Source organism: Pelobates fuscus, chromosome 6 (genome assembly GCF_036172605.1).
Source record: "Pelobates fuscus isolate aPelFus1 chromosome 6, aPelFus1.pri, whole genome shotgun sequence".
NCBI lineage: Eukaryota > Metazoa > Chordata > Amphibia > Anura > Pelobatidae > Pelobates > Pelobates fuscus.
In genome coordinates, this window is record NC_086322.1 from 101,197,043 (window position 1) to 101,215,697 (window position 18,655).

General features: G+C 42.6%; 1 protein-coding gene across 1 annotated transcript in view; it reads right to left on the minus strand.

The window, feature by feature from the left end:
- Nucleotides 1-1,969, minus strand: part of FAM149A (family with sequence similarity 149 member A) — a 68,005-nt gene extending 66,036 nt beyond the window's left edge. The window contains exon 1 of the mRNA XM_063458093.1: nucleotides 996-1,969. Coding sequence (XP_063314163.1) covers nucleotides 996-1,612 — 617 coding nt within the window. The 5' untranslated portion in view covers nucleotides 1,613-1,969. The remainder of the gene's footprint in view (nucleotides 1-995) is intronic.
- Between the last annotated feature and the right edge of the window lie 16,686 nt (nucleotides 1,970-18,655).

The following is an 18,655-nucleotide window of genomic DNA, read 5'->3' on the forward strand; positions in this document are numbered from 1 at the left end:
ATAACTGAAACGTACATGTGGCCTATAATGTTTGGCAGATCAGTCGCTTGACATGGTGCTGACACAGAATATGCTTATTATAACTAGCCTGTGCCTTAAATAGCAGCCAAGAGGACCTACCTAGATAGCACTCATACATTATACTGTATATAACATGCAATTAAACAAGGTTTTTGTCTTGCTTCTGCACGGACTGTGTATGTCTCACTTAACTTGCCACAGCCTAACCCTAAGAACCCCATTCCAGACACGCCTGGTCTGGAAGACTCGGGCTAACACACCCTTAAACGTAGAGATATACCTATGTCCAGGTTCAGCATGTGTAAGGTTCTAATATGTACCAGATGTTTAAATATTACCAAGTTTTATATTACTTATAGGAGGCTACGTTTAAACAAATCTCATTAACAAATTCTTGATTGACACACCTATATTTAAGTTTAAGCAAAGTTCAGAATGATTGTTGTATGCACTCGTGTTTCTCGCAATATAAAAAATAAAAAAAAAGTGCAAGCTCACTCTAATACCCCAAACGTAACGGTTATTATGGGGCCAGAGGATTGCCGTTGGGGTACCTCAGGCGTGTATGTAATTACTTTATGCACTGCAAAAAAGAAAAAAAAAAAAAAAGAAAATACATGTGCACACATAATAGTCGTGTTAATCGAATACAGAAAGCGATAGATATGGCATTTTTAGGCATTGTAATTACAGCTTGCATATAGCAAATAGCATACTATAAAACTGGCTATTAAAAAAATAATACTAACAAACAAGAATGTTGACCTCATGTTCACAGGATTAGCTGATTTTTATATTCTGGTGTTTCTCCAATGGTTCTCAAGACACACCATCAGTCCAGGATTTAAACATTCCCCAATTCTGTTTCAGGAATTCTGTTCTAGGGATACTGAGAAACCCTGGACCACTGGTGTGCTTAGATGACTGGGTTGGGAACCTCCACTATAGCTGATATTTTCTTACTTAATTCTTACCCTTGGCTGTGGTGGCTTTCTTCATAATCTGCACTTTCCTCCCCAATATCTGGGAGGGTGAGGAGCATGGACTTGGTGTTCCAGCCAGAAGTTAAAGAATCCTGAGGATGCCTTGAAGAGCGACTGGAATGTGCAGGCTGTGTCGTGGGTAGGATTAGGCTGGTGGTTGTAAGAGCTGGGCGTACCAGAATTGCAGTTGATGGCATTGTAGTTGTAACTGTAATTTCTGGAGCTGCCCATGATTCTTCATATGGTTGTTGAAGAACAATATCAGGTGTATTCACTGCAGAATGCGGAATATGGGGTTTACTTGAATGAGAAGGGCTACTAGGTGCAGAAAGTCCACCAACATGAGATAAAGCCTTTCCAGATGAAACACGAGGCAAGGAAGAAGAGGAGTAAGTGGCTGAGCTGATGATATTTAGGGGAGATGGAGGGGGAGGTAGCAATATAAAAGGTGTTTTATGGATCACAGAGGAGTTTGGAGGTCCTGGAGAAGCTACTGGACCAGAACTTTGAGAGAAAGAGTTGCTAGAAGGAGCAGGATTTATAGGGGACACAGAAGATTTGAATATCTTAGCAAATATAGTGCCCAAGTCCAACACAGCAACCTTCATGTCCTTACAGTTTAAAAAAAAAAAAAATCCTTACAAAAATATACAATCCAGATATAATTTAGTAGTGATAGGGAAGGAAGGCCAAGAGTGCATCCCTTAAACTTGTCGTCCAAAATCGTCCTTTTAAAATATAGTAGTTTAGGCTTATTCGGTGAGAATTTAACATACAACATGCAAAATATTGTATCGGTAATAAAAATGGAAAATAAAAGACACTTTTCTTTCCTCAGTATAGTTTTCTATTAAATATGTTGCGGTCATTATCTTCTAAATGATGCACAAAAGTTAAAAATCCATAAAGTCCAAACAAAAAGAGTATAAATATATGTTTCCTTTCAAAGAAATAGTGTGTCTGGGATCCTGGAAGAGAGAGAGAGAAAGCAGTCTGTTTATTTCTATATTCAGTGGCTTGTAGCAGCTGACACAGGAGTAGAGGGGCGGGTGGTTGCTAAGATAAACAAAAAGGATAGACTTGTTATTGGGCAAGTCTAGCTCTAGGGCCTTTAAGACAAAGCTTTCACCCTGAGAGACAGAAAAAGAAAACAGATTTAGTCACAGGCACGCAGCATTGTACTCACATAGCAGAAAAATCCAAGCAGGGAACAGACAGAGGGAGAGGTTCACAGCTTGTAACCTAGCTCTGATTGTGAAAACTTTCTTAATCGATTCTAAAAGAACTCTATTTAGTAATTTCATCCAGACAACTTTACTTGTACAGTGTCCCTCATCTGTTTATTTATGCCTTGAAATTTAAAAGGATTTATGGCAAATCTGTCAAAAATATTGTGGTCACAATTTAATCTATAGATGAAGTGAACAAAGTACCCAGGGCATGTGTGCATATAGATTTATTTTGTTAGTAGCAGAAACCTTGGTTTGTCTGAATTTTTATACTAGAACTCCACGGCTTATAGTAATGTGTATTTAAAGCATACCTGTACTTTAATTTTCATATTACAAAAATTAGATTCTCCAGGCAAAATTATCTATACATGCTGCTAGCAATATTTCTAGCAAATGTATAGATTTTCCAATATTTAATGTAAAATATTGCCTCCCCATCCCTCCTTGGCAGACAGACTATCGGCATTTAGTAATTGCCGATGTCTATCTGCAGGTTAGCCCGCCTATCTGATGTTCAATGACCCAGATTCATGAATGGGACTGCACATATATTACGCAAGCGCCCCCTCTTGTCTATTAAGGATTCCACAATTGAGTAAAAAATGGTAGCTAGACATTTTTGTCCAGCTTTGTCAAGTGTAGGAAAAATACATGACAATGTAGTTCCTATCTTGTCTTGTGTTTTTGACTGTGTTGTAATTTCAGTGAAAGAGCCTCTTTAAACTACAATAAATGTGTAAAGAGTCTGTCTAGAAAAGATACATTGTGCTTGTTCTAAATTACTATTATGATGTTAGTTGCATAAATTGTTATTAGTAAGTCACCCCTCCTCATAGCCCATAAAGGGTTAATAAAAACTTTTAGAGAGTAAAAAAAGGGTCGCAAGAGAATACTGAGAACGGGCAGCAGCTGAAATAGCTTGCCCTTCGGTCGGTCCCTGCTCAGTTCTCAAGCTGTTTTTTGCTCATCTTGTGCCATTACAGAGAGAACTTCTCTGAAACATATCAGACTGGTCCCACCCATACGGGCAGTCCAGATCCGAAATGCCAGCAAGTTCCCTCTTCACGAGAGACACAGCAACCCCAGACGATCGTTTCAGCTTTGTTAGGCATCATTAGTGAGGCATAGCTGATATCTCCCTAGGCACCGTGAGCAAGGGGTCCACGTCTGGATTATCCCTTAAACTTGTGGAGAGTAAAAAATGGGTCGCAAGAGAATACTGAGAACGGGCAGCAGCTGAAATAGCCTGCCCTCCAGTCGGTCCCCGCTCAGTTCTCAAGCTGTTTTTTGCTCATCTTGTGCCATTACAGAGAGAACTTCTCTGAAACATATCAGACTGGTCCCACCCATACGGACAGTCCAGATCCGAAATGCCAGCAAGTTCCCTCTGCACGAGAACACAGCAACCCCAGCTTTGTTAGGCATCATCAGTGAGGCATAGCTGATATCTCCCTAAGCACCGTGAGCAAGGGGTCCACGTCTGGATTATCCCTTTAAACTTGTGGAGAGTAAAAAATGGGTCGCAATAAAAACTTTTATTCACTTACCTGATTCCAGCTTGAAAGTCCCTCGGCTCTTGGTTGCATACAGGGCCGGTGCTAGGATTTTTAGTTACACAGGCGAAGATGCATTTTGGCGCCCCCCAACCCTCATTAAAAAAAAATAAAAATGCATCTTCACCTGTATGTCTTTCCTCCCAAGCCACAGGCACACAGGCATCATTTTTCAGTCACACAGTCAAAGTCATACAGGTACACTGTCATACAAAGACAGCAATAATCATACAGAGACATACAGACACATACAGTCAGAGACATACAAGCAGAGATATACATGCATACAGAGACATGCAGGCATATAAAGACATACATGCATACAGAGGCATACCGTCATACAGACACATACATACAGACAGGCATACAGAAACATACATACAAAGACATTCAAGCACATACATACAGACATACAGGCATAAAGAAACATACATACAGAGACATACAGGCATGCAGACACATACATACATACAGAAACATGCATACAAAGACATACAGGCATACAGAGACACACAGACACACACATACGTACATACAGAGACATAAAGTCAAACAGTTACATACATGCATACAGAGACATATATACAGACATTCAGAGACAAACATACATCCAGTTACATACATGCATACAGAGACATACAGAAACATACGTACAAGACATACAGGCATATGGACACATACATACATACAGAGGCATACCGTCATACAGATACATACATACAGACAGGCATACAGAAAAATACATACTCACACACACACACACACAAACTCACAGACACATACTCGAACACACACACACTGACAGACACACATACTCACATGCGCACTGTCAGGATCGGGACAGGGATCCAACACGCAAAGTACAAACAGGACAGGGTACGTATACCGGACCTTAGAATGGCCGGACTAACGTACGGAGAGTAAAGAGAATGGTCAGAAACAAGCCGAGGTCGAGGGAACGAGAGGACAGGTGAGCGAGGAACAAGCCGGGTCAAGGATACCAGAGGGAAACAGAGTAAGTCAAACTAGCCGGGTCGGAACCAAAGGAATAACTGAAATCGCCAGAGCACTGTGTGACTAGACAGGCTAGAACCACGACAGGGCAATGAGTGAATGGGAAAAACAGGTTTAAATACCCTGGTTACAGTGAGTATACCCGCCTCCGACGAGTCCTGAGTGGCTTCCAGTCACTTGAGTGACAGATCGGTCCGGACTGACGTCATGACGTCGGGCAGCGTGCGTGACGTCATAAAATGAGACGGATCCCTCGCGGCCGGCGTGAGAGTGTCTAGGAGAACCGCGAGGGATGGAGGAAGCCGACCTGCTGGAGGAGTAAACTACTAAGTCTCTACCTCTTTCGGAGGTAGAGGCTTCAGGTACCCTGACAGTACCCCCCCTCTCAGATACGCCCACCGGGCGGAAGGAACCGGGACGAGACGGAAAGCGTGAGTGAAACGCCCTGCGAAGGCGAGGAGCATGAACATCCTCTTGTGGTACCCAACTTCTCTCCTCAGGACCATATCCCTTCCAGTCGACCAAATATTGTACTCTCCCCCGAGAGATACGAGAATCAATGATGGAGTTAACCTCATACTCCTCCTGACCCTCCACCTGAACAGAGCGAGGAGGGGCGATCGTGGAGGAGAATCTGTTACAAACTAGGGGTTTCAACAATGAAACGTGAAAGGAGTTAGGGATGCGTAAGGCAGCTGGGAGAGCTAGACGATACGCCACTGGGTTAATTCGAGTCAAGATCCTGTAAGGGCCAATATATATCGAGGAGCGAATTTCATGGAAGGAACTTTAAGCCGAATATTCCTAGTGCTTAACCATACTCTATCGCCTGGAACGAAAATCGGAGCCGCCCTTCTACGTTTATCGGCGTGTTTCTTAACCAGCATAGAATTGTGTAGAAGAATTTGTCGAGTCTGATCCCACAACTTCCTCAAATTGGCAACATGTACATCAACCGACGGTACACCTTGGGAAGGAGAAACTGAGGGAAGAATAGATGGATGAAAGCCATAGTTCATGAAGAAGGGGCTTGAATGAGTAGAGTCACAAACGAGATTGTTGTGCGCAAACTCCGCCCAAGGAATCAAACCGACCCAATCGTCCTGGTGTTCGGAAACAAAACAACGTAGATATTGCTCAATCTTTTGGTTAGTACGTTCAGCAGCTCCGTTAGACTGGGGATGATAGGCAGAGGAGAAATTTAATTTAATACCTAGTTGAGAACAAAAGGATCTCCAAAAACGGGAAACAAATTGGGACCCTCTGTCAGATACGATTTGGGAAGGTATCCCATGTAAGCGAAAAATCTCCCTCGCGAATATCTCTGCCAACTCTTGGGAGGATGGAAGTTTAGGCAAGGGAATGAAGTGGGCCATCTTGGTGAATCTGTCAACCACGGTGAGGATAACAGTCTGTTTTTTAGAGATAGGTAGATCGACAATAAAGTCCATGGCCAAACAAGACCATGGTTTCTCTGGTACCTCTAAGGGATGCAGGAATCCACTTGGGAGCGTATGAGGTTGTTTGGTCTTAGTACACACTTCACATGCAGCGATGAAATCTTTAGTATCTTTACGTAAAGCAGGCCACCAGAAGTCTTTAGAAATCAAAGCATACGTCTTGCGGATACCAGGATGTCCCGCCATCTTGCTGTTATGGAAACATTGCAACAGCTCCAGTTGAAGAGTAGGAGGAACGAAATGTCGACCCTCAGGAGTCTGTTTAGGTGCTAGATGTTGCAGCTTAATGATCTCGGCCAGTAACGGGGAAAGATTCCTGAGATTCGTATTAGCAACAATCTTGCATTTAGGAACTATAGAAGAAAGAATCGGTTCAGATACAGTGAAAGGTTCATATTGTCGAGACAAAGCATCGGCCTTAGAGTTCTTAGAGCCAGGTCTGTAAGTAAGTACATAATTGAAATGAGTCAGGAATAAGGACCAACGAGCTTGCCTAGAGGACAAACGCTTAGCCTCCCCAATATAGGACAAGTTCTTGTGGTCCGTCAAAATAGTAACCGGATGTAAGGTGCCCTCCAATAGATGTCTCCACTCTTTCAAGGCTTTAATGACTGCTAACAATTCCCTGTCTCCGATGTCATACCTGCTCTCAGGCCCAGAAAGTTTCTTGGAAAAAAAACCACAAGGATGTAACGGTTTATCCACCCCCAACCTTTGTGAGAAAACGGCACCTACTCCTGTCTCAGAGGCATCGACCTCAAGTAGGAACGGCAAGGATGTATCAGGATGGACTAATATTGGAGCAGAAGCAAAAAGTTCTTTGAGATTTTTGAAAGCAACGAGAGCTTCAGTAGACCAAGTCTTAGTATCAGCCCCTTGTTTGGTCATATTGGTAATAGGTGCAATAATAGAAGAGTAACCCTTAATGAAGCGCCTATAATAATTGGAGAACCCAATAAACCTCTGGATAGCCTTGAGTCCCTTAGGCAATGGCCAATCTAGAATAGACTGGAGTTTGTCAGGATCCATCTTAAAGCCTTCCCCAGAAATCACGTATCCAAGAAAATCTATCTGGGTCTGGTCAAAGCTGCATTTCTCCAATTTGCAGTATAAGCCGTGTTGTAGAAGTTTGTGTAATACCTTTCTGACTTGTCTATGGTGGGTCTCAATCTCTCTAGAGTGTATGAGAATGTCATCCAGGTATACAATAACACAATCCTGTTGAAATTCCCTAAGAACTTCGTTAATTAGATCCTGGAATACTGCCGGTGCGTTACAAAGGCCAAAAGGCATGACCGTGTACTCATAATGCCCGTAGCGGGTATTAAACGCCGTCTTCCACTCGTGACCTTGTTGAATTCTCACCAAGCTATATGCCCCTCTGAGGTCCAACTTGGTGAAAATCTTAGAACCTTTTAGCCGATCAAAGAGCTCGGTAATCAAGGGGATCGGATAGGCATTCCTAATGGTTATTTTATTCAAACCTCGGTAATCAATACATGGTCTGAGTGAGCCATCCTTCTTTTTAACAAAAAAAAATCCAGCCCCGGCGCGAGAAGAGGATCTCCTAATGAATCCCTTGTCTAAATTCTCCTGAATATATTCCTCTAAAACAGAATTCTCTTTAATGGATAGAGGATATACATTACCCCTGGGGGGCATGGTGCCGGGCAAAAGATTAATTTTACAATCAAAGGTCCTGTGTGGGGGTAGTGTATCAGCGTTCTTCTTATCGAACACTGCTTTCAAGTCTATGTACAGAAGAGGTATCTGTCTCCCTGTAGACTGGGTAGAACTATCGGGTGTGTTAATCATAGCCAATGGAGACACCCTGCGTAAACACCTCTCCTGACACCCCTGGCCCCATGAGATTATCTCCCCTAATTCCCAATCGATAATAGGGTTATGTCTCTTTAACCATGGGTAGCCCAGGACTATGGGAACAGAAGGAGATGAAATGAGCATAAGTGATAAGTTCTCCTCGTGTAAGATACCAATAGTTAAGTTAATGGGTATAGTCTCACGAGAGATAACAGGCTCAAGTAAAGGTCTACCATCTATGGCCTCAACGGCCAAGGGTGTATCCCTTAACTGGGATGGGATAGTGTGTTTAGTAGCAAAGACTTGGTCGATAAAATTCTCAGCAGCTCCGGAATCTATCAAGGCCATGGTCTTTAGCATTCCCTTCTCCCACGTTAAAGAAATTGGTAGCAGGAGCCTGTGGTCTTTGTAATTATGCGTAGAGGACAAAATAGAAACACCCAAGGCCTGTCCTCTAGAGAAACTTAGGTGCGGGCGTTTCCCGAGCGAGTAGGACAATTCAGACGCAAATGACCTCTGACTCCACAATACATACATAAACCCTCCCTTCTCCTGTACTGCCTCTCCTCTTCAGAGAGGCGAGTATTGCCTATCTGCATAGGTTCAGGATACAGTGAGGTATTGGAATCAGGACTTTGAAATGTAGGGGCTAATTTAAAGGCAGGTCTGAAGTTCCTCTCTCTAGTATTCTGTCTCTCTCTTAAACGCTCATCAATACGAGAAATGAACGAAATTAAGTCCTCTAAATTCTCAGGAAGCTCCCTAGTAGCAACCTCATCAAGGATAATATCTGATAGCCCGTTCAAAAATACATCTATATAAGCCTGCTCATTCCACTTGACTTCTGCAGCCAGAGACCTGAACTCTAGTGCATAATCCACAAGTGTTCGGTTCTCCAGTCTCAGGCGCAACAGTAATTTGGCTGCATTAACCTTCCTACCAGGAGGGTCAAAAGTTCTTCTAAATGCAGCTACAAAGGCATTATAATTATATACCAATGGGTTATCATTCTCCCATAGTGGGTTGGCCCATCTCAGAGCTTTCTCAATGAGTAGGGTGATAATAAATCCAACTTTCGCCCTATCTGTGGGATAGGAGCGAGGTTGTAGTTCGAAGTGGATACTAATCTGGTTCAAAAAACCACGACACTTCTCCGGTGAACCACCATAACGTACAGGTGGGGTAATACGGGAAGAGGCACCTACAGTGGCTACCTCTAGACCAGAACTTACAGGAGAGATGGAAGTAGTACGGATCTCCTCAGGTGGGTTATTGGCACGAGATAATAGCGCCTGTAGTGCTAGTGCCATCTGGTCCATTCTGTGCTCCATGGCGTCAAACCTGGAATCAGAGGGACCAACCTGACTGTTTGTACCTGCAGGATCCATTGGCCCTGTCGTAATGTCAGGATCGGGACAGGGATCCAACACGCAAAGTACAAACAGGACAGGGTACGTATACCGGACCTTAGAATGGCCGGACTAACGTACGGAGAGTAAAGAGAATGGTCAGAAACAAGCCGAGGTCGAGGGAACGAGAGGACAGGTGAGCGAGGAACAAGCCGGGTCAAGGATACCAGAGGGAAACAGAGTAAGTCAAACTAGCCGGGTCGGAACCAAAGGAATAACTGAAATCGCCAGAGCACTGTGTGACTAGACAGGCTAGAACCACGACAGGGCAATGAGTGAATGGGAAAAACAGGTTTAAATACCCTGGTTACAGTGAGTATACCCGCCTCCGACGAGTCCTGAGTGGCTTCCAGTCACTTGAGTGACAGATCGGTCCGGACTGACGTCATGACGTCGGGCAGCGTGCGTGACGTCATAAAATGAGACGGATCCCTCGCGGCCGGCGTGAGAGTGTCTAGGAGAGCCGCGAGGGATGGAGGAAGCCGACCTGCTGGAGGAGTAAACTACTAAGTCTCTACCTCTTTCGGAGGTAGAGGCTTCAGGTACCCTGACACGCACACACACACTGACATACACACTCACACACACCGACAGACACACTCACTCACACACAAACTCATAGACACACTTACACACACACACACTGACAGACACACACACTGACAGACACACTCACTCACACACAAACTCACAGACACACATACACACTGACATACACACTCACACTCACATGCACACACACATACACACACAGTAATTAATAATCTAAATTAAATTTAAATGTCCCACCCAGCCTCCCTACCTGGAGAGCTGGCGTGGGTCTCTCATTGGTGGTCCAGTGGGGCTGCTGGGAGGCGTGCGGCTGAACTGAATTAGGAGGCGGCGAGGGAGCTCTGATCTCTCTGACCGGCTCCCTCGCAGGCTGTTTTCTGATGCCGCGGGAGCCGGAATATGACGTCATATTCCGGCTCCCGCGGCATCAGCAAAAGGCGCGCGAGGGAGCCGGTCAGAGAGATCAGAGGTCCCTCGCCGCCTCCTAATTCAGTTCAGCCGCATGCCGCGCCGCTCCGGGGATCCAGGAGGTGACCAGGCAGGAGGGAGCACTTCCCTCCTGCCGGTCACTGGAATTTTGCGCCCCCAGAGCCGGTGCGCCCTAAGGCGGCCGCCTGTACCGCCTTATGGACGTGCCGGCCCTGGTCGCATAGCGCCTCATTCAACATCATTTGACGGGTAGGCTAACGCACCTGCGTTGCGAGAGCATTTGTCTTTCCCCACAGGAAAAGCAGTTTACACTGACAGTGGATGTCCTCATACAGAGCATGAGGTTGTCTAGTGCTGTTTAACGTTGGAGTCAAACTTCGTTAGAATCCAGGAAGCTCCTCTACTGACTGACTGATAGACAGTCACTAGAGGCAGTCTTAGTCCTGCAAAGTAATCATTGCAGTTTCTCAATGTTTCACATTGCAGGACTAAAGGGGACAATGAGATGAAGTGGTATTGTTGCATATAGTATCCCTTTAAGTGAGAAATCAATGTAAATTTCATATTTAAGGTTGAAATAGTCTAACCAGAAACATTCTCTAAGTTGTCAATGCCTTCAGCTCGACTTCTTTGGTCTTAAATTTAAAGTTCACTTTGAATTTACTTTGACTTCTCACTTTAGTGAATATTCCCAAGTGTTTCCCTCATTGTAAATTTGAAATGTTGGCAGGTATGCTACTGGGTGAGAAACTATAAATAAGGCCTAAATTATCTTCTCTGCCTTCACACAAATGAGGCAAGTAGCTACATGGTTGGATGCCTCATGTGTCATATAGGGCCAGGAAATATGCAGCTTGAAGGAGGCAAGCACAAGGTAAGTATTTTACTTTACTCCACTCCCCACTAGGCGGCATCTGGCTTCTGAAATGTCACTTTCAAGAAGGACAGAGTGCCGTTGGGCAGGTGCCCCGCTAATTGGCTGAGAACGATCAGTTGATGCTCTCAGCCAAAACTGGCCTGCAAAGAAAGATACCTTTTGCAAGCCAGTTTTGTGAACGGGGAGTCACTGACTGGCAGAGAGTGTTAGCTGACCAAGTAAGCAAAATTTAGGAAGGCGGATGATGCCAGGGAGGAAGTGAAGCACGACAGCGGAGGAAACTTTGGGATTAAACCGTTCGATAATGATTTAACCCCAGAAGGTGAGAGTGCGTCCAGGCAGCCTCCTGGCATCATAACAACTTAAATTAGGTGAAATTGTTATGATGCCATAAGCAGCCTAAACCATCCCTTTAACCCCTTAAGGACCAAACTTCTGGAATAAAAGGGAATCATAACATGTCACACATGTCATGTGTCCTTAAGGGGTTAAAGGTAGAGTTGTGGAGGGATGACAACTAAAATTAATACTACGAAAAATGACATACAAATAAATACTCCACTATGCTGTATTTGCTAATGTCAGAAAGGGAAAATATTGAAGCAGTTATTAATGCAAATATAACAGTGCTGATGCCATAGGGCAAGCCTGAATTCAATTATGAAAATATATTATGCCCTAATCCGTTTTAAAAATATTAATACAACATAAATACTTTTTATGCTTTAGCTACTAAAGGGTCACTGTAATCACCATTACAACTTTTCATCATATTTTCTGTGAACTGATCCCTTTTTAACCCCTTAAGGACACATGACATGTGGGAAATGTCATGATTCCCTTTTATTCCAGAAGTTTGGTCCTTAAGGGGTTAAGAGTATGGCTGCTTTCAACTTATTGATTTGTTCCACTCAGTTGTGATAAAATACATATCTCGTGTATATTCAAAAACATATTGCATACATATTTAATAAATCTCCACTGGACAGCTGGGTGTGCCAGCTGCTTGTATTGTATAAAAAAAGCAACTGGAACTTTCACTCTTTTTAAACTTTCAAAACTTCTTAACCTCTTCCCGCCGTTACGACGTTCTATGCCGTCACGGTTTAAGTGGGCTTTAAAGCCGTTGTGACGGCATAGAACGCCGTAACGGCTTTGAGCCCTGGAGCGCCCGGGATACTTACCTTCCCGGCGCTCCGCTTCGGGAGGACTGCCTCACAGCCCAGGCAGCCCTCCCACGGTAAATCAGGCCCCCGGGGGCCATGTGATCGCTCTCAAAGAGCAATCACATGGCCCCCTGTAGCTGTCTGTGGATCTGCCAGCAGAAGACTGTCTAAAATATTAGACAGTCCCCCTGCTGGTAGGTAGTGTAAAAAAAAATATTAAACATGTTTAAAAATAAAATAAATATATTTATATATATATATATATAATATATGTATATATATTATATATATAATATATATGTATATTATATATTTAACGTCATACATAGTGTATTTTAATACTAATATAAGTACATATATTAGTATTAAAATACACTTAGAATGACGTTACATATATATAATATACATATATTATATATATAATAGATATATACACATATATTATATATATAAATACGTATAATTACAATAATAAATAAATAAAATAATAAAATTAATAAATAAAATATTGAAGCAAAATTTAATATAAATTATATATACATATGTAATTTTATTCTAAATGTATTTTGTTATTAATATATATATATTTGTAACAAAATACACTTAGAATGACATTCTATATATATCTATCTATATATAAAATGCAAATAACGGCAAATATATATATATATATATAGATAAATACATATAATTACATAAAAGATTACATTAGTATACACGTAGAATTTAAATACCTATAAATGCATATATATTAAAATTCTACGTGTATATTTAAGTAATCTTTTAACATAATTAGGTGATTTGATTAATTAAAATTTGATTGACATACCTGACAACACAGGGAGAAAGTGCTGAGAATTTAATTCGCAAGCACTATATTTGAGCCTGTAACTCTCCAAGACAACATAAAACCTGTACATAGGGGGTACTGTTTTACTCAGGGGACTTCGCTGAACTCAAATATTAGTGTTTCAAATTGGTAAATTGTATTACAATGATGATATTTTAAGTAAAAGTGAAGTTTTTTGCATTTTTTACAAACGAACTGCACTTTTATGGACTATATTATTGTTGTAATATGTTTTACTGTTGTAAAACACTAATATTTGTGTTTAGTGAAGTCTCCCGAGAATAACAGTACCCCCCCATGTACAGGTTTCATGGTGTTTTGGAAAGTTAGAGAGTCACATATAAGGCTTACATTTCATTTTTTTGACATTGAAATTTGCCAGATTGGTTATGTTGCCTTTGAGAGCGTATGGTAGCCCAGGAATGAGAATTACCCCCATGATGGCATACCATTTGCAAAAGTAGACAACCCAAGGTATTGCAAGTGGGGTATGTCCAGTCTTTCTTAGTAGCCACTTAGTCACAAACACTGGCCAAATATTTGTTTTTTGCTTTTTTAACACAAAAACAAATATGAACGCTAACTTTGGCCAGTGTTTGTGACTAAGTGGCTACTAAAAAAGACTAAACATACCCCACTTTCAATACCTTTGGTTGTCTACTTTTTCAAATGGTATGCCATTATGGGGGTAATTCTCATTGCTGGGCTACCACACCGTCTCAAAGGTAACATTACAAATCTGGGGTCAAACGTTCTATATTTGACCCTGTAACTTTCCAAAACACCATAAAACCTGTTAATGGGGGATACTGTTGTACTCGTGAGACATCGCTGATTACAAATATGTGCATTTTTGTGCAGTAAAACCTAACAGTATTATGACATTCACAGCTAAAATGTCAGACGGAAATACATAATTAAAAAAAAATCTTATTTTCTCAAATTTTTTTAAATTTGATTCATAATGAATTATGTTCCATATATGAATAGTTAATGATAAATTAAAGCCCTGTTTCTCTTGAACAAAATGATATATAATAAGTGTGGGTGCATATAATATGAAAGAGGGGAACTACGGGTGAACAGACATATAGCGCAAATTCCAGTTTTTGTTTACGTTTTGTTTTGATCAGAACGTGCACTATTGACTCCGTCCTGAAGGGGTTAAACACATAGAAAACAACTTCTCATTCTTATAACTTTGTTTGTTTTCTTTTTACTTAAAGGGGCATGCCAACGATGCATCACTAGCAACATCCAAATTAGATAATCCTATCTGGAAAGGGGCAGGGCCATCCAAAGAAGTTGCACAACAACCTTGTGTGAATGTTTGTCGGACAGGCTAACAAGAACCTTAGTTTTGCACCTCTCAAAGCAGAACAGGCAGACAGTGCTGGTTTCTTATGCCTCCCAATGGTCCTGCTTTAAGCAGGACAGTCCTTTTTTCGGGGTATTATCCCTCCATCCCTCTTTAGTTCCCCCGGTGCCCTGCATCTGGGGAAACCAGGGAACTGTCTCCAAGCCGCACAGTATGAGCGACTGTTACAGAGCTCTTGTACTCTGACCGAGTACATCTACTCGGGGATGTATTTACCACAAGCCAAACAAGGCATTTGCCTAGGGCGGTACTTTCAGGGGGGGGGCGCCAAAAAATGCCACCCAAGCTCCCAGACAAATGCCTTGTTTGCCTCGTGTTCTGGGGCTGTCCACCTCATTGTGAGTGAGTGAGTGTAGCTGTCAGTGTGTGTCTGTGAGTGAGAATGGGTGTGCCTGTGAGTGTGTGTCAGTATGTGTATGTAATTTTATGTGTATCTGAGAGTGTGTGCCTGTCAGTGAGTGGGTGTGTCAGTGTGTGTCTGTCAGTGAAAGTGTGTGTTGGTTAAACAGTGTGTGCCAATGACTGTGTATCTGTCAGTGAGTGTATATCAGTGCATGTATCAATGAGGGCATGTGTCTGTCAGTCAAAAAAGTGGCCTTTACACAAATTGGGGGGGCAAAATTTAGATTTTGGGGTGCCCGAATTTAGTTGTGCCTAGGGCAGCACAATTCCAAAATGCCACCACTGCCTCTACCCAGTTCACTTCCTAGCCACTTGCCAGGAATGTTTCAGTCCCAGTCGCCAAAGCTTGACTGGTGTGTATCTGAAGCTCTTTCCTTCCAGGCAGGTATTGTCCCCTCTGCCTATTCCTCTGCAGTCCTTCTTCAAGGCAGGTATGCACCTCTGCCTGAAATGTGATAGCTCCTTTCTTTATAAAGACACTTGCAGCTTTTAGGCCTTGCTCTCTTTTTGCCCCTGGGCTAGAGGGATCGTGAAGCAAGCCAACAGGTCCAAATACTCTGTTACCGGGATCCCTAAAAATCCACACAGAACGCACAGTTCTAAAAGGAACAAACATACCAAACTGTATGCTGAACAAGGAGTAGCCTTTGGACTAGTCTTTATAAATGTGGTGACAACCATAAAAAGAAAAATATATAAAACATTACAAAATGAGCAATTATAATGAATTACATGAACTATATAATGCAAGTAACATTTCCAAACACAATAAAAAGCAACAATATATACATTTCTACTTATTAGGTTGCCCTCGTTTGCACACTAACATTATGCAAATATGCACACTTCTAGTCAGTCAGTAGAGGGCACTGAAGATTTATCAAAGTTACAATGTAGAGTTTCTACGTTGACAGACAACATATAGTTGTAAACCTCTTTCAGGAACTCTTGGGACCAGGTCCATAGTCTGTGGGTAAGAGGCTGGCCTTCAAGCCTCTCCAAAAGGCCCTGACATGGGAGCTTTTGTCACAGGCATCATCACTAGGACCATGCAGGGAGTGCTTCAACAATGCTGGGCAATTAAAAAAAAAAATCAGATATCCACACTTGTGAAATACCTTTTAAGAGTAAACTCACATTTTACCTTGTGTTTGGATTTAGTTATTTTGTAATTTTTTTTCTATCAGGGTAATTTACTAAAGTGAGAATGGTGATATATATATATATATATATATATATATATTTTTTTTTTTTTTAATATGGTTGCTAATACTTTTACCTTGACCTAATATGTATCAGAAGACACAGAAATTAATGGCAGATGTTGTAAATTTGCTTACTAAAAATAGAAAAAGAAATTCCACCAAGATATAAAGGAAATATGATATCAGGGTATCAGATAAAGGTTAATCCAATCCCACTAATTGGAAAATCATCACATATTAACTCATCAGTAATTAAAACCAGTGTCAAAGCAGATTATCTGTAATCAAATACACAAGTAAAGTGAGGACACGGCTGGTGAAAAGCAATTAATAAGGCAGGATAACACAACTGGTTATTCATTAAAGGAACACTCCAACAATAAATAATAAGTATATATTTAACCTTAGAGTTTATTATAACAGTAAAAATAGACTTCAGGCTTCCCCTCTGTATCTCAAATTGGTGAAAAACGTAATGCTGGCCATGATAGAAAGATGTCAAAACACACAGTATGTGGCGAAACCAACCTCGCCACTGGGCCCTGGAGAAGCCTGTTTGCTAGCCTCCTACCTGCTGACTATGGCCCCTGGGTTATTTGGGGCATATTGTACTGTATATTGCTGCTACTGGCCCTTTTAACAGCATCTATGGACATATTGGGACTTTTGGGACTACTGTCCCTTTAAGACTGTGATACATATTCTAGTGTACTGCCTGTAATATTATATGTGTATTAAGTTTAACCTGGGATATGTATGCAGCATTCAACTGATTGTTCGGTAGAATCACTCCATTTATTATATTGAGTGAAACTACCGAACAACCAGACCACCCAGGAATAAGTGTGCCTCCAATTACAGTTTGCAACAATGTTGCAAACGGGTAATTGGCAATCAGTGTAATGTATTCTTTGTCCTCTGGGTGGCCGCCATTCGGGAAACAAACACGTGGCGGCGGCCATCTTAAACTACCGAACAGCGGTGTTTTGCCGTCGAGTGTCTGGAACTAAAATCGGACACTTGACTAGGCAAACACCGCTGAGACCTCCATACTTCCAGAAATTCGTATGGAAACTACCGAATGACCCGCCGTTCGGTAGAAAGAACCCCATAAACAAGGGAATTCATTCAAACCCTCTCCAGGCTCTATAACACAGGCAATTCGCCTGTTTTCATTCCCTTGTTTGTGACCGACCGCAGGGCCAAAATGCATGGAACTGTTTTCGGATACTTTACCCATGCGGTCGGTCAAATCTTTGGAACCCCATATCTCACGAACCATTCATCCGAATGACTTGAATTTTGGATATGTTGTCCCCCTGAATAAGGGCTATCCAGCGATGCTGGATTTAAAGGTGTACCCCCGGGTTTTGGGGTACATCCAGAACTTGGCTGAAAAAGTGTACCGGATAATTGAGTTTAATGTTATCTGAGGGGAGGGGATGTGTGGGCTGAACCATGTATGTGATTGGTTATTTTATGCCTCCCCCTGGGTGTGGCCTGTATGTGGATTAGTGTAATAAAAGCCAGGCTGGATGAGCCAGTCGAGAGTTCCTGTTTTAACCTCAAAGTGATGTGTCGTCTCATTATTGGGGGAAGGATTTATTGTATGCTGTTCCAGTTGACTGCTAGGGGTACAAGCCTATTCGTATGGTTCCTATTCAATGGTCTACAGCATTCATACGCTTGGGAGAATTTAAAGGTTTCTTGGATTCGGTGATTATGGTGTCTGCCAGAGTGCTTGGAGTCCTCAGGAAGCACTAGGAGCATCCTTTAACGGAGGTACCAAGTCGGGGTGCCAGGTGATCCGTTACATTGGTGGCAGCGGTGGGATGGCGTCCTAGTGTGAGGTAAAGCAGCTCGGAGACACAGTTCGTTTGGATTTACAAATTGAGGGCAACGCTAGCAGTCGTGCAGCGCCCCTGGGAGCAGACAAGTATGGAAGGTTCTGGCTCTGGAGATGATTGGCTGGCCGAGGTGAGGCAGCGAGTGGCTGAGTATGGGGATGATATACCCATGGAGACACGCCGGGTGATCTGGAACCAGGTCATGGCCGAGCGAAACACAAGGCTGGACCGAGAATTCCGGTTGACAAAAGAGAGGAAGTATGCTCAGCAGCAGGAGCGTTACAGCAGCCGGGTAGAGGCTGCATCCGAGGAGGTTAGCCGTCTTTCCCTGAGGCGGCGGGAGGAACCTGAAGTGGGGGTCCTCATAGACTGGTCATGTGAGGAACCACAACAGGCAGGTAGAGATGGGACCAAGGTCACTCCACCGGGATGCTGGGCAGCCGGCCCAGATCCCCA